Below are 16,957 nucleotides of genomic sequence, written 5' to 3' on the forward strand. Positions count from 1 at the left end.
AATTTAAAATATTTAAAAAGAAAACTTTGAAGAATGGTTTAATTTGATGGAAAACAATGGAAGTGCATAAAGAATTCATGTCTCCAGGTTCTGTTGCTTTCCTTAAAGCTAAATTCTCTCTTTCTATAGAGAAGAAATCAAAAAAGAAAAAAGTAAAGAAGAAAGTATGTAAATTCTCTCTTTCTATAATCCAAAAAGAAGAAAGTAAAGAAATTTGTCATTTAATTTTTGAGTCAGAAACTTGATAGTTGCTTAAAGCAGCCATCCCTACTATTTTTACTAATCTCCAAATTCAACATGTGCTCCGTGCAGAGTTATGAATCACTTTGTTATTTTCTAAAGAGCTCAGATTTAATCACCATTTCACACAACAGCAAAGTAACAGGATGTTCTGCATCCGTCCCCAGTGCCTGTGGAAGTGGGCACGGCACTGGAGGCAAACACTGCGTGTGAGCTTCTCCCTGTGACTCAGGAGCACAGCTGCTCTGAAATGAAACACAGAGCAGGGCAGCCTTGCCAAAGGTGGTGAATGAAAATTTGAGAAGATTAATAACTCTCAATGCCCAAACTTCCCTCTTTCCAACTGTCAAACAGAAAAAAGTTGGTGAGGAGTGAGGAGATCAAGGTTAGCACACCCCTGTATTGCTGCCACTGAAAACAGTGGGACATGAAGGATTAGGTTTTGTTCTTCCACTTGAAGTGAACTTCCACTTCCACTGGAAATGAACACAGCAAGATTAACAAATGTTTCATGTACAGAAAACTACATTCACATTGGGGATTGCATCATAGCAAGCAAAGGCAGAAAACATTCCAGAAGGGTCATCTGAGCCAAGGGGAATGTTTTCTAAAAACCAAATATTCCTTGCAATCATTAATACAGTTAGCAAATTAAATTCTGAACCTATTGAAGAAAGAGGAAAAAATCCTACAAAACCACCTCTGAGGCCAGGGGGTTTGTCCCTATCTATTGGAATTCTGAATAATCTTGTTTGGAGTTTTTATAATAGATGAAGCTAAAAGGAGGAAATTCAACAAAACCACATGTAATTACTTCTAAACCTCCTTCAAGCTCCTAAGTACCTTCTTCTGTATTTCTCTGTTTTCTCTAACTATCTAGCACAGTCACTTTTGCCTAAAATTAGAGGAATTCTATACGATATTCTACTATATCTACACTTAGAAAAATACATTCTTTCCTGAAAATCTCCAAGCTCCAGATCATGGATCTTACTAAGGCTTAGGAGCAAAATGTGAATATTCTCAATGAAAACAAAACAAGTAACATCACTCATTTAAAATTCTAATTTCTATTTATTTTCTAATTCTTCATCCTAAATCAGAGTTACTAAAACCAAGTGCAGCCCTCAAAACCTAAGTGCAACATTGTGACAGAAAAGTTAAGTGCCCTACCAGCACCAGAACTGGAAACTGAATCCAGATTTTCCTAAATCCAGGCACTTTTTACATGTCAAATTCTTCCCAGCTATTGATGTTGTCCTAGGTCAAAGGATTCCTACTGATTGCAGAGAAGATAATGAACACCAAATATCTCCCAAACAGAAGCCCTTTACAACATCTTCTGCTGATCCAGGGCCTTGCCATTTCTTATCTTAAATTCATCAGCATCACAAGACAGAAGCACACAAAGGCAAAAATCAATTCTGATTGAAGTTACAGAAGTGAAATCAAGGCAGATGCATTCTGTGAGCAGGGGAGCTACATAGCATCATTAACGGGATACATTTTAATAATTTCTCTGCACCTTACATAGTGAAATCATTGTATACACTCACAAAAAGAGCTGAGAAAACAGATTGTAAATGTTAAGATCTAAAAGGTGTCTTTGCACTGTGCAGCAACTAATATTTTTTGCAGTTCTATCTGCCAGCAAATGCAAAGCCCAGGCCACCAGGAAAGGGGAAGAACCATTTCCATTCCTTCCTAATTGGACCCTGGAGATTGACACATTTAAACCAAAGATCAAATCTGCTGCTTTTTTGAATGAAATTGCTTTGTAACTGTGAAACTGCCTGTAAGGGACAGGTAGCAATATCATTTCTTAAACTAACTGCAAAATGTATCACCTGGATGACAGCTAAATAGATTAATTACAAGCAAAGGTAATCAGCTCCTCATGTGACCTCTACTGTTCTTGAATAACCTACTTATACTTTTAGGAGAAATTAAAACAAACACAGCTGAATACCAGAAGCTCCAGAAAACTCAATTCTTTCCATTCAAAAGAGTATTTTCTCCAAAGAATTCTGAGTGTTTCAAACACTAACAGTGTAGGACACTCCTGAATAAAACCAGTGTTGTAACATCTGCAATAAGCACCCTTGCCTCCTGTGCCAAGCAGCAAGGGAACTGACTGTAGGGCACAAGAGTGCAAGCCTGGTTTTATAACCCTTGTCCCTCAGCAGCCCCAGCTCTCCTGAGAGCTTTTACTTCATCTGGAATGAGAACATGCTTTTGGAAGCACTACATCCCCTCAAAGTAATTTATTATTACATAGTACTTAGCAAGCTCCATAGTTTGTGCCCTTGCTTTAAACCACAGGATCTGCACACTTATGTTTATACATTTGTATGAGATTTCCAAACCAATTTTTTAGTCCTGCAGCTTCTTTGCAACCCAGTTGTGCAATCTGTTTTCCCACATGTCCTCTGCTATGGAGAGCAGGGTGATGGAATATCACCTCCCTGTTTGTGAAGCAGTTTGCTGCCAGGTTGGATGGGTCTTACCCTGGATGATCCACTTAAGAGTCTGTTTCCCCTTGTGCTTAGCACTGACATCACTGGATTCCATCCTTTCTGTCCAACTGGGAGCATGTCTGCTTTCTTCAATTACATGAAAGTCATGGAATCCTCGGGCCAAATTACATTTTTAAGAGTGCCATGAAAGCTGACTGTGCTCACCTCTCTACAATAGCACAGTAAAACGAAGAATGCACAAAGACAAAGCAAGCATTAAAACAACTCCTGCCTCTAAAAACACCCAAGACATCTGCCCACATGATGATTAAAAACCCCTTTGGCTTTTCCTCATTCTAGGAACACCAGACTCTGCCAGTGCACATGAGAATAGCAAAGACCCTGGGACTGAAAGCAGCTCTTAACACAAAGTCTGTTTCAAAGATTTGACACCAGGACTTTGTGACACACAGGACGCTGAAACCTTCCCATGCACTGTTAGCACATAATCTCCTGCTCCTCAGAACTTCTCTGTGTGTCTTCCCTACTTCCCATTCACATCCCCAACTGCCATACAAGGCTGCAGTAGCTGTAAAGATAAGGCAAGACAGCAATCCTTTAGTAGTTCTTCCTCAGATCATCTCCCTGAGGTTCTTCTCCATGCCAGGCACTGGAATAATAAGTATAACATGCTCAGAAAAGAGCACAGCAGCACAGGAACATGTCCTTTAAACAAGTAATGTGCATTTGGTCATGAAAAATTCATTCCATCACTAATAAGCACCATCAACCCTAATTTTTAAGCACACTTAACCCAGCATTTGGGGTGCTTTTTTATGTTGTCTAAGTCATGCCATGCCTAGCAAACCTTTTCTCCTCTACTACGGAAGTTGGCTTATTATTTTGACTTGGTTTTTTGCAAAAGCAAAATTTAGCAAGGGTTTTTACTGCTTAGCAGAAACCTGCATTGCAGCAGGAAGCCTATGCAGAAAATGTGCAGAGTACCCAGCCAGGGTAACAAATCACCAACTCACTAAACTCCAGTGTGCCTCACGGTCACTGCAGAGCAGCATTTATTTCACAGTGAACTCCAAAAACACCAGGGGGAGAGATAAAGGGAACATTCATATGCAGAAAGCTGTTTATTATGGTTCTAAGACAACATGGAAAGACTGACTTCTCCATTCTATAACAGGGGAATACAAACCTCCAGCCACCTAAAACCATCAGGGACACCATTCTGCTAAACAGTGTTCATTTTGGCACACCTCCTTAGCCTTCATAAATTGATTTTTGCTTCTTTTTTTCAGCTACAAGGGGCAGGGAAACATCCTCCAACAACACAGTAATCTCCAGGGACCTACATGCTGTACCTAATCTGATCCATCAGACATCCATTTCACCTCCCTGTGTCATGCCCTGAAAAATATTCACAGCTCAGTTACAAATTACCAGCAGATCCTTACAGAGTAGTAAATGCAATCTGTCTATATATTCTGTGAATAATGTAACTTACCTAGTTTTAGACTGCCACACCTGAGCCAGCCAAACCTCAACTGTCTGTTCAACTCTTGGCAAAATAAAAAGACGAAAACATTTGATAACCTCAGGGAATCCAACTGCACTTTTTATACAGCTTTCAAACCCTACTTTGAACTCTGGACTGCTGAGCTTTGTTACAAAAACCTCTAACTCAGTTTTTCCCAAAAAGAGAAAAAGTACACGCAACAAACCTAGCATAGCCCTGCAAAAAATAACATCAAACATGGAAAGTTGCACTGAACATCAGGTCAAACAGATACATGGCAAAAGAGGTTCTTCCCTGAGATTCAAGGCCTCACTAATGTGTTCCAGACAACTGTCAATAGTTAAAGCCATCTTACTTGCTGCTTGAAGAGACTTCCAAATTTTTAAGCTGACATCCTCTGTAAAGATTTCCTCTTTGATCTCAAGAACCTTCTGCACTTACAACTCAAGGCAGGTTATTTCCTAGCATTCTCCTGTCCTTTTCATTTCTCAATCATCCTTATTTGACAACAGTTTCAAGTCGTAAAAATCCTTTCCAAGCTCTACCTGACCAATAAGAATGGTTACTCAAAGAAAAAGAACAAAGATAAGCTTGCCAGCACTGAAAAACCAATGTTGACAACATTTACCTTTCTCTACCACCTATGAAAGAGAGAAGAAAAAAAAAAAAAAGAAAGCATAAAAAAAGAATATTCAAGCCCCTCAATACTTCAGAGACCTTGAGAGGCCATGCACCAAGTGAAGCTATTCAACCAACAGCCACCACTCTACACAACTGCCCAACCCTTTCCTCTTGGTCTAAATTGTCTCAAAATTATTCCCACTCATCAGTAACTGGGTTAACTGCATTACCAAAATACATCAGGAGTAGCAACACATTCCTCAAAACTCACCAGCCCAAAATACATCACTCAACAGCAAAGTTACCCCTGCACAGGCAACAAGAAGTCCAACACATCTAAATGCATTCAGTACATCACAGCACTAGAAATTGTGTGACTTTGAAATAGTTTTCACAAGTTAAAACACAACAAACTCTGGAAATTATCCCACAAATCAGTAGTCTAATACTGAGATGGAACAGCCAGCAATGCCTACCTGCACATACAAAATTCAGAGTATGTTGTCACTCTGAAAGACATAGGTTGTAGATAAACATGTCAGCTACTATATAGCAAAACACTCCAATTTTTGGCAGAAAAATCAGTTACATTTTCATTTATCAAAGCCTGATGTGCGCAGATGGAGAACAAGCTTACAGTAGTAAAATAATTTTCCCAAAGCCACAAAGAAAGCTTGGGCTATGCCCAGGATTAGAATAGTCCCTGGAGCAAATTCTTGGCCCAGCTTCTGTGAACCTAGCAGGATCTGAGTTGCTGTTAATTCACCTTTTTTCCCTGGTGTTTAAAAATGCTTGTAAGAGTCAAGACAGACTGCCTTAAGCAAATATTTCCTCACAAAAGTGAGAAACAACTTACTACCAAAACACCAAGGAAATGCTGAACAGAGACTGAAAAGACCTCATTTAGTACAATTTCATCCTATCATTTGTCATACACTTTAGGGACTGATGCTTATTTGTTTCAATTAAAATAAACCATTAAAATGGCAGTCAACAAATCTATGGCCTTCAGCTGAAGATCTATTTCTATAAATTACCTTTCAGGTGATTTCAAGTCTAAAGATTCCATAATCAATTAAACCTTACTTGCAACATTATCCCTTAAATCACAGCCTTGTTTTCATCCACCAGATGTTTCTCAGCAGGCAAATGTACACACAAAAACCCAGTGAGGATCTCTTAGTGGGAGAGTAACAGGAAATTTCACTTTGAGAAGGGTTTGCTCAAGTGGCAGGACCCAAAATACAAAAATTGAATCATTTTCCTGCCCACTTCTCAGTATCAGATAATTGTGGGTTTGGTTTTTTGACACGTTCACAGGCAGTAACTACGGGTTTCCCACAATCAGAACTCATATGGTAAAGGGCACATAACTATGATTTCTACCTCTTTAACTAAAAATCTTAATAATTTAATTTGCTGACTTAGTTTTTCATGGCTAGAGAAGATTGTTAAACAATCTCTCCTTGTTGCAGGCAATTGCACCCAGAAATATCAAGTCATGCTAAATGAAAAGGAGACACAGTTTACTATTAGTTTTTAATGTGCCACAAAAATGAGCAGATGAATTGGCTCTTTTGGGTACTATTAGTTCCACATAGTTAGACATTATAGCCTGATATACGTTAGCCTCAGCAGCAAGTCAGAGAATAGTGATGCCTCTCAATTTGGGAGGTACACAATAATCCTCTGGGCATACGCACAGCCCTGTTTTACACAACAAGCTGAGACTGATGCCTTACATCTGTCTTCCTTACTCCTGGCAGCACGCTCCAGCACACATGCAAATTGATGCCCATAAACCAGTGCTGCACAGGCTGCTGGAGCTGTTGAGCAGTTTTCTCACAGCCCCTGGGCCGTGTATTTAGGAAGGGATCTGCCATCACCATCAGTTTTGTCTCTGCCTTCCACGGTCTGGGCCAGGTCTGATGCTGGGTCCTTGGCTCTGCCCTGTGCCTTCCATGGACCTGTGAGCAACAGTAAACTCAATTCACACTAAATGTGAATTTAACATCAACATTTCAAGTATATCCTAACCTGTCTATTGTTCCCTACCAGAATGGGATTGCATGGAGTTACTTTTTTTTTTCCCAACTATGTGTCCTAGCTGGCACTTCATGCTGCATTTCCATCCTACTAAACCTCCCACTGAACAATAATAAATCTTTCTTCTAATTTTTTTCTTTTCAGAGCCTGGGGAAATACTGTCATTCTTTGGCCATTAAAATGTTTCGCTAAAGAATGTGATCTGTGGACAATGCACTTAGATGTGTATTTTCTTCACTTTGATATATTGAAAAGATACATTGTACTTAACAGTTCAAAGTTGAAGCAAAATCTTTAGTAGCAGAAGATAAACAATCCTGATGAGAAAATTCCATTTAGGATTCAGCCAAAGATCCTGTTCTGCAGTAGATGTTACTCATTCTCAGCATCACACCTGGCACAAAAATGGCTCAGAGATCTCTCCAGAAAGGAGAGCTTGTGGTGCAAGTGCCAAAAGCCACTTATCCTGCAACAGTTCCTGGAAGGCAGATGCCTCTTGTCTACCTATTTTTATGGTATCTGTCAGACCATCCCACTTCCTCTGCAGTTCTTCTGTCTAGCAAAATACCAGCTGGTTATTTCTGGTCATCCTTTTTTGACTAAGCACTGACTAATCTGCTTCTTTGAACTCTGAAGATAAGCTTCTCTGTCCCTTTTTCTGCAATATCCAGAGAAGAAAAGAACAGTCATGGAAGTCATACACGAGAGTCAGAAGAGATACACAGGAGCTCTTAATGGTTTTTCTGAAGAAGACTGCTTTGCAAGTGAAGATTAGTGTCCAGTAAAAGTTATCTTGTCTTTCCCAACCTCCAGACTTCTTGTTTCAGTCTTTACCAAAGACTGTGATAATTTTTATTCAAACCAAACGAATCTGACCAGTTTGTACCACCCGTTTAGCACAATGTATCAAAGTTTTCCAACCTTTAGATTGCTCAAACTGGACTTTTCACACAGTATTCATATGTCTCCTCTCACAAAGCGTCGTGGCATGTGACCTACAGGAGTGCCCAGGACAGCAGGTTTATGCTCTTGCTGGTGGTATTTTCAGAAACCAAAGTGTTCTTCAGCCCAGACTAGGTTATTGACTCACATGGGGTGAGGTCACATCCACACAACCTCATTCTCTGTTATGTCCTCTGCTCCCACTCTGTGAATCCCCTCCAACTCCCAGATGCTCCCAATTCTCACCAAGCATTACCATGGCTTCACATCCAGCTCCAAGGTATGGAGCTGCTGGGAGCTCAAGGGCAGGGTAAAGAACACATATTATTGATGAGATTATTTTACTAAGTCCTCCTACAGTGCACTTTTAATAAAATGAGTCATTTACAAATAATACTCTGTTCTGAGAAAGTACTAAAATCTAATAAATTTCTACGTTCAATGGAAGGAACTCAAACATTGTTACTGAAAAATCACAGAAAATAAGTGCCAAAAAGGGAACACCAAGCACTATCAACCTTCCCAGTAAAGCAAAACTTACAAATGTTATTAAAAAAAATAACTGAGCTACCAGTTTAAGTTTTGTTGCATATTAAGCTAAAAAACATGAATATTTTAAAATTTCTGGCAGAAGAAACCTAAGAAGAAAACTGTGCACTGATTTTCATTACTTTCACTGCTGCCCATGAAGTTTGAATCCAGTAGTGCTTTAAAAACTCACAAAACTCAAACAATAAAGTGAAACTACACAATGAATATTTCAATGAATAATGTCAGAACATTTTCTGACATTAATATTGACTTTCAGCTCCAGATACAAATAATTACAAGTTCACTTTTGCCAATAAGCAAAGAAGTGCATATTTAAATTGGGAAAACAGAGAAAATATGAAATGTTCTGTGAAAACCAAATTCTATTGGTATATCAGGCATTCATTAAGAAATCTCTTAATACATTCATGCCTTTGCACCAGCCTGCAACAGCTGAGGCACTACTTTGTGGAAGTGATTCTACAGCAATTGATTGAAAATACATTTGACTTTTCAGACTGCAGGGATGGTCCTTCAAAGGGCAGATGTACACCCACTTGTGTGATGCAGCAAATACAGCAAGAGCAACAACTGAGACTTGTGCTAGAGGATCTTTTCAATTTTATACATAAAATCCAAGCAGGTTTTTTATGGATAACAGTTAACACCAATCACATGCAATAACTTTAATATTACTTTTTTCCCCCCTAACTACTTCCATCTGCTTTTAGCCAGGATACACATTTTTCACTCACTACAAGCTAGGGATGACTGTAGGGAGCATCGTTCCCACACCACCCAGTTAGCTCCAAGTGGTCTGCACAAAACCCTCCCCATTCAATGTTAAATTCTTTTCCCATAAGAAAAATTAACCCTCTACCTACACCTGTCTGTAATGGCATAATAGAATTTTCTCAGGGATAAGAGTAGGACCCATGACATCCATACAATTATTTAACTATAATTACACCCACTTATTTATAGTTATTTGTATATTGCACCTTGCTACACAACTGTATGCTCATCATTGGAACCCGTGAACCCTCAAACACAGAGCTGTCTTTGACAGAATCCAAGCAGGGATCTGATGGCAAAACTGAACACCAAATTTCAAGTGTTCAAAACCTTCTGCTATAATTTAAATATAACATATATTACCTATGTTCCATAACATAGATGGCAATTCATTTGAAAGATGTTACCATTCTTACTCATCTAAATGCTGCACAGACCCATTCCAATCTTCTCCACACAAAATAAATCCCAAAGAAACCTTGGGAAGGAAAAATAAAATAACAAAGGAAAGAGCTGTGATTGTGATTATTACACCAAGCAGCCTAAACAATGTACTTGCACGTTTCTCACTCTCCATGAAGTCGTGTTACAGTGTTGGTTTTCCCTCATCATCAGCACCCTGTTTTAATTACAAAATTCTTTGGGATAATCTTTTCTCATGAGAAAAGAATAACTACTTAACATAAGCAATTATTAAAATGTAATTTTCTAATGCAAAAATATTTAAACACAAATTCAGCTGTTTTAACAAACTTCCACCATAGCAATAATTTTAATTGTTTGCTGTTCAAATGCATTATATCATTATCTAGCCTGTTCTAGATTTCACAGACTTCTACCATCATTTTCCCTGGCAGCTAAGGAAAAGATTTCATGAAGTGTGAAGCACTGCAGATTTTAGACCCACACTTCTGCTCAGCAGCTATCAGTCTTGAACTTGACATCCATATGTTATTTTCTCCTCCCAAGAAAGTCACTTAGAGCTTTGTGTGCCTGGAAAAAAAAAATAGACAGGCTCTTACTGGCCTCTCATTTCATTTTCAGTGAATGAAAATTGCATTTTGTCATTATTAAGTACAGACTGACCTATACAAAAGGCTGTCTTCTGCCAGTGCTGCACAGGCAATGGATTTTTTGTCCTTTAGCTTTTATGTGTAACACAGTTAGGAGTTTTTGTCCTTTAGCTTTTGTGTGTAACATGGTTAGGTCCAAACTCTATTTTCACCTGTAGTGGTGCAGCTGTAACGAGGACGACAGGGAAGCACAAGAGTCACCAATATCAGGACTCTTCCTTGGGAATTTGGGTTCTATATTTCATTAACGCTTCTGTGAGGCTACAGCCCTGAAGCATCTGTCTTTTTGTAACTGATGTAATGAAACACCCTGAGAAACATGCAAAGTGAGGGATCTGTATACTACCACAGAGGAATTTTATTCTGTATTTAGTCTTTACTTGGTTTTAAGTGCTTGCATGGAATTGTGATTTGAGATGTAACTTTCTGAATAAATGTGATGTGCTCTACTCAAGAAAATTAAAATCTAAAAAACCCTTTTATTGGGTCTTTAGGAGTGAGAAACACAATTCTGTATAATTCCTGGAAAAGAAAACACAAACACCAAGACTTTTCACATTTTCTGAGATCCTGGAGAGTTCTGTTTAGGTTCCCAGATGAGACACTCTAACATCAGCCTGAGTGCTGAATGACCATCATTTGTCTGAAATTAATGACCTTTAAAGAATTAAATATCTAAACTAAAGAGCCTCAGAACCATGAACCTTCCCCTACAATTTTCATTAGTAGTGTTATTATGATTCACAGCTGTGCCCAGGGTATACTAAGTATTGTGCAAACATCAGGGAAAGCCCACACATATTTAATTTTTCAAGCATGAATAGGAATGGGCCACAGAGAAAATTATATATTCATCAATAAATTAATCAGTTGTCTGAGATGAAGAGTGACAGATTACATCAGTACATCCACATGTGAGCATCCAGAGGACAACTTCAATTGCTCAATGTTTGTCCCATGTAATTTCATCTGCATGAACCTGAGTAGAGGAAAACCAGTAGTCATGTCCTACAGCTAACCCATATGAGACTTTATGACTCAGTGTAGTCATTCCAGTGAAAAAAGTGGGCCTGGATACACAATTTCTATATTTGTTGGCATTTATAACTGTTAGAATATGAATTATCATGAAGCATTAATCTGAAAGCAAAACCCACCCTGAAATTTGTAAGCATTTGCACCACATATTTCAAACAAAATGCCTCCCAGTATGTGGAAGCTCACTATGATAAATCATTTTTCAGCAATTCGTTCTGAAACACAAAAAATTTTTATATAAATATAAAATCAGTGTCTGCATTTACATTTAATATCTTATCCATGGGCTAATGGATAAGCTAATCCTGTAAAATACTCCCACTCACAGAATTCCACCTACTGAGTTTCCACCTGAGATTTGATACAGATAAATGAAATTCACCTTCTCAGAACACCAGCACCTCTCACTACACCACACTAAACACTTACCAGGATGTGACTTTTGCTGCACTTGGTTATTTCTGAGCAGCTGAACCTTACCTGTGCCTGTGGTGAGCTGAAAGGGGGGATCTCCAGAGCAGCCCTGGACAGAGCAGCCACTGCCATTCCCCAGCACTCTGCAAACAGCCCCTGCCACTCTCCCAGGGACCAGGGCTGATGCAGACCTGCCCTGGGCACAGCCCTTCACAAAGCTCACATTTACAAACCCATGCATTCTAAACCTTCTCTCAGCCTCTGACCACAAAGAAAGCCTTCAGTGCAGAGTTTGGTCTATGCATTGTTTTGATGCAGTGCTGGGACTCCTCCATTCACTGTGAAACAATTTTGGCTGATCAGATCAGGAAGATGAATGAACACGCTGCTTTCTGTGAATCACAAGTCTACACTGGACAAAAAACACCAGACAGAACAAGCTTGTTTTCTGCTTTGACAATATTATCAGAGATTAGCTGCCTGAGCAGAAACTTAACTGCAACAGCAGAAGCTATATTTGTATATTTTTCAAAATTCTTCTTTAGTAACATAAATGTCAAGGAACTAAGAATAATGAGTTTCAAAACAGCAGAGTTCTATTCCACCTGCTCTCTATTACGATTCTTAAACTGGGTTCAGTATGAACACACAATACTGCAGCTAGAGAAAGAAATAATAGCTGTTATTATGAAATGACTGCAGCCTTTTGCTACACAGATATACACTGCAAAAAAAATGTTCTTATTCTGTTATCATTCTTTTCTCTGTTATCATTCTTTTCTTACATTACTGTAATCCAGAAATAATTATATTAGAACTATTATTCTGGCACTTACTTGGGTGCTAAGGAATAATTTAATGTTCATTTTAATAACTTTTATCATGCTCAGACTCTGTTTATTGCTACATATTTATAACAAAGTAAATCCACTCTTGATGAGAATTCTACAAGTATGCATATTTCAGGCAGCACTGAAATGAAGAGCAAAATGAATTTATTGACCAGGCATTGATTAGAATTTGATCATGAAAGTATTGCACAAAACAACAGTGCCAGAATATTTTGAGAACACCAAATTTTCAGCCACTAAAGATGATACACGGGACTCCACTGGCCTCAAGGGTCTCACACATTTAAGTCTACAGAGATTTTACTGAAGCCTTGTGCAATTTCATGCTGGAGAACAACATCTGCAACAGCTCTCAGAGCCCTGAGACCACAGTGGTTACCACAGAGTGCAGGAGCAGCATCAGAGACAGCAGCTGGAACTTCCAAATGGTCTTTTACATGTACAGCATTTCTGCAGTAAAATTAAGTTTATTAAGTGCTTGACAGTAAGAGATCTGTTCTTTCAGCTAAGTGGAAAAGCTGATTTCATGGTCTAAGTCTTGCTTGTCAATATTAGTGAACGAAAGGTGACAACTTCATTTTCCCTTAAGCAGTCATTCTGCTCCATACCCAGCCTAGCCTAGTTCAGCTCTCCCTGAAAGGGTGGTCAGGCACTGGAAAAGGCTGCACAGGGAAGTAGTGGAATCATCACCTCTGGAAGTTTTCAAAAAACTTGTGAACGTGGCACTTAGAGGCACTGTTTAGTCATGAACGTGGCAGTGCTGGGTTAACAGTTGGACTCAATGATCTCAGAGGTCTTTTACAGCCTTAAAATTCTATGATTCTATGACCTCAAGCCTCATTTGCCATAAACATTACCTAATAAGGAAACTACTTTGTGCATTGAGATCATAATGAGACTTTTCAGTCTCCTTCAAAATTACCAAAGTAAAAGATCAGAGTTCAGCTAGAGTATCATCATAATCCCACCAAAAGAAAACACCTCATACCAATCAAAATAAACCATTCCAACTTACTCTAATGCTGGAAAAATACAGTGTTGGAGGCAACTAGACCAGCCTTGAAAGGAAGGGTGGGGAGTGGACCATAAAAAAGGAAGGAGATCTGCCTACAAACACTTGGTTGGAAAAGGAAACTCCTGAACCTCTTCCCTACTCTCCACATGGACATCACTCCCCTTAGCATTTTTCCTACAGTTATCAAAATAACATCATTTCCCTGGCCTAGTATCTTGACTATATCATGTGGGACATGCTTGCAAGAAAGCATTTTGAAGCCTATAAGGGGATAAACCAGGAATTTAAACGAGGGATTTCTAGGGGAGTCATGAAGAGCAGGGAGAATAGTCAGTGTAGCCTGACAATTGCCAGAGCAGGTCCCTGTTTTTCACTGAAATGGAACATCAGGGCTGTATTTCCAACACTTCACCATTACAGACAGGAGGCAAAATGGAAAGAGGACGCTTTAAATAGCAGTTGTTTGCAAAGAATTGTCAGTGTCAGATACCCCAAAGTGACAACTAGACATTTCTATCAAACAGGCAGCAAGCTCTGGTCACCTGGCATCTCTCCCAACTCATGGATTGGCTGGAGGAACCTGCTAAAAGGACAGCACTGAGGAAGAGAGCAGCCAGTGCAAGGCAGTAAAATGAGCAGAACTTCTGAAATTGCATGGGGACAGCAAAGTGATCCCAAAAGTCAGTGTATTTTCCTCAAAGACGGAAAATTTTTAATAGTAAAGACATGAAAAGCCCTGGCAAGGCTTTTGTGGCATGTAAGTTAACTGCCAACTACCTAATGAGAGATTCCATACAGACTTAATATGTATCTGTGTGCTGATTCCTCTCTTATTCTTCATAACTTTAGCCTCAGCAAACCATGGGGACAGACACATTCCAAAAGCACACAATTAGTCTGCTACTGATTTCAGTAGTTCAGTGTCTATACCCTCCAGCTGAATACACAGCCACAGAATATTGAGACAGGGACTACACTTCTGCTGTTGTTTGTTCCTCTAAACACTACCAGAGTGCCAAAACCAGGGAAATAAAAAAAGAATTCGGTGTAAATAACCTTAAAAAATGTTTTTAAGGATCCTTTTAGAAGACACAGGTTTAGTTATCGGTGTGATTTCAGTAGTTCAGTGTCTATACCCTCCAGCTGAATACACAGCCACAGAATATTGAGACAGGGACTACACTTCTGCTGTTGTTTGTTCCTCTAAACACTACCAGAGTGCCAAAACCAGGGAAATAAAAAAAGAATTCGGTGTAAATAACCTTAAAAAATGTTTTTAAGGATCCTTTTAGAAGACACAGGTTTAGTTATCTGTATTACACTTAATACCTGCAACCCTGACAAATGAAAATGAAAAATAAAATCAAGTCATATCACAATATTCCTTAAAACTATAGTGTTAATAGGCAACAAGGTTATTCTGTAACTTAGTATTTACCTTTATGTTGCTTCAGTAACAAAGACAGACCACTGTATTTCCATGAAGCAAAACAAAATGGAAACTTGTTTCACTCTCTTGTTAACATTCAAATTCTTTACAGTGTCAGATTCTGCTTTTAAGTGTTCCTCCTCTTTTTTCTTATTTCTGAACCAAGTTATTGTACCTGTGTTTCCATATAAATTGCTCTGAGTAATATATGTTGAGTGTTCAGAGACCATTTGGTCAGATTTTAATCACCTCTCCTGGGAGCTGACACCAACTTCCAGCAGCAGGTCATACAATGCAGATTAGAATAACAAAAGACATGCTGCTGTGATTCCAAAAAAAAAAAGGGAAAAACAATACAAGTCTGTCTTTATGAAGCTTAAGAATGATGTTTTGGGACTTCTTTGATGTCTCCTAGTCAGAGCCTTCCTTTTGTTTGTATTAAAGCATAAATTCAATCACTTCTGATTTTTCACTCTCTAAAACAGAGGATGTGCCACAGAAAATATTTTGTTCTACAGTCCATGTTTCTTTTTGTCTTTCATGTGTTACTTAATTGCCCAAGATAGAAAGCTTGTATTTCTCAAATTTGCATTGAACTAAAATTTGTATTTACACACGGATGCATTTTTTCCTGTTTTGAAATAAAATAAATCGATTTTTTTTTCCCATATAAAAGTGATTTGGGTTTAGTTTGGACTTTTTTTGCCCCAAATCAAATTCTTTGTTTAAAGGTAAATGAGAAAAATGTTATGGAACTTACAGAAAAACACTGTACTAAAAAGAAAATGGAATTTCTCTTTCAGATTAGCATTGTTTTAGGTAATCTGTCAGTGTAATACAAATAAATTATATATTTCTCCCTTACAATTCACTATTCTTTATTATAGCATTCCCATTACAAATCCCAAACAGATTAAAATTTGTCATATTTGACTTCTTCAGTAAAAGGCAACCCACTGCATAATGATTTTTTACACTATTCTCCAAAATGAACAGTTCCACATGTATAAATGCTAGCAGGAATCAACATCTCCTCTTTCCTTCTCCGACCTTCAACAACCCTATGCTCTGCAGAAAAAAAGAAACCCAACAGTTTTACTAATTTATAAGCACCATGCAGACACAGCCAGTCTAGAGAAAAACCTCTTTAGCAGTTGCAAAGGAAAAAAATAAAACATGAGGAAGCTTCCACAACGAAAGAAATTCTGAGACCAAAAGATAAACAAAAAGGAAGAGGTGTGAAATTTAAAATATTCCCAATACTCACTGAAAGCAGCCACTGCAAGAGCCAGTGTGACAATAATGGAGACCCAGGAAACCCACAATGCCTTCTTTCTGTAGCTTTGAGCTTCATGAGGTTTTAGCCTTGTACTGCTTTCTAGTAAACCTGATAAGCAATAAGCAAAGAAGGTATGAACAATGCATTGCTCCTTTTAAAAACACAGCTGAGCACAGTTCAGCCCTAGAAGACACATTTACATTCTATATTACACACAGAAGCAATACAGAATCAAATCCTGCTCACATCATTAAGGGTAAGTGAATGAGGCCACCAGAAACATGTGAGTAAGCAAGAAGAGCACACACAAGCTGTTTTGACTCCACACAGAAAGACCCACACATCAATTCCTTAAAAAGAGCACTGCATTCCAGTCATGGAAATTCACAAATCAATATGATCTCCACCTGTATCTCTACACAAGAAATGGCTCAGTCCTATACTCCCTCAGATCAACACTTGTTTCAGAATTTGAGGATCCTGGGGCTAATTAACATAGGAGAAAAACTCCTGCTCACCAGTCCCTGTGGAATCACCTCCCAAAGCACAGGGATTCACTGCACATATTGATCATCAAAGCACAAGTGGGCAAGCCTCAGAATCAAAGCTGTCACAGCTGAAAAAGCCTCTTGAAGCACCTTGTCCTTTATTTGGGGTAAGAACACATTCTCATCTAGAACTAATTGAAGACCCAATTCT

At 38.6% G+C, this 16,957-nt stretch overlaps 1 protein-coding gene across 2 annotated transcripts in view; it reads right to left on the reverse strand.

The window, feature by feature from the left end:
* Positions 1–16,957, reverse strand: part of TMEM163 (transmembrane protein 163) — an 86,335-nt gene that overhangs the window by 64,556 nt on the left and 4,822 nt on the right. Inside the window, exon 2 of one of the 2 annotated variants that reach the window (XM_039702930.1) lies at positions 16,247–16,366. The exons of the other annotated variant lie outside the window; for it this stretch is intronic. Coding sequence (XP_039558864.1) covers positions 16,247–16,366 — 120 coding nt within the window. The remainder of the gene's footprint in view (positions 1–16,246; positions 16,367–16,957) is intronic. 2 annotated transcript variants of the gene reach the window in all.

The sequence above is a fragment of the Passer montanus genome, unplaced genomic scaffold, assembly GCF_014805655.1.
Source record: "Passer montanus isolate IOZ18808 unplaced genomic scaffold, ASM1480565v1 scaffold1, whole genome shotgun sequence".
Lineage (NCBI taxonomy): Eukaryota > Metazoa > Chordata > Aves > Passeriformes > Passeridae > Passer > Passer montanus.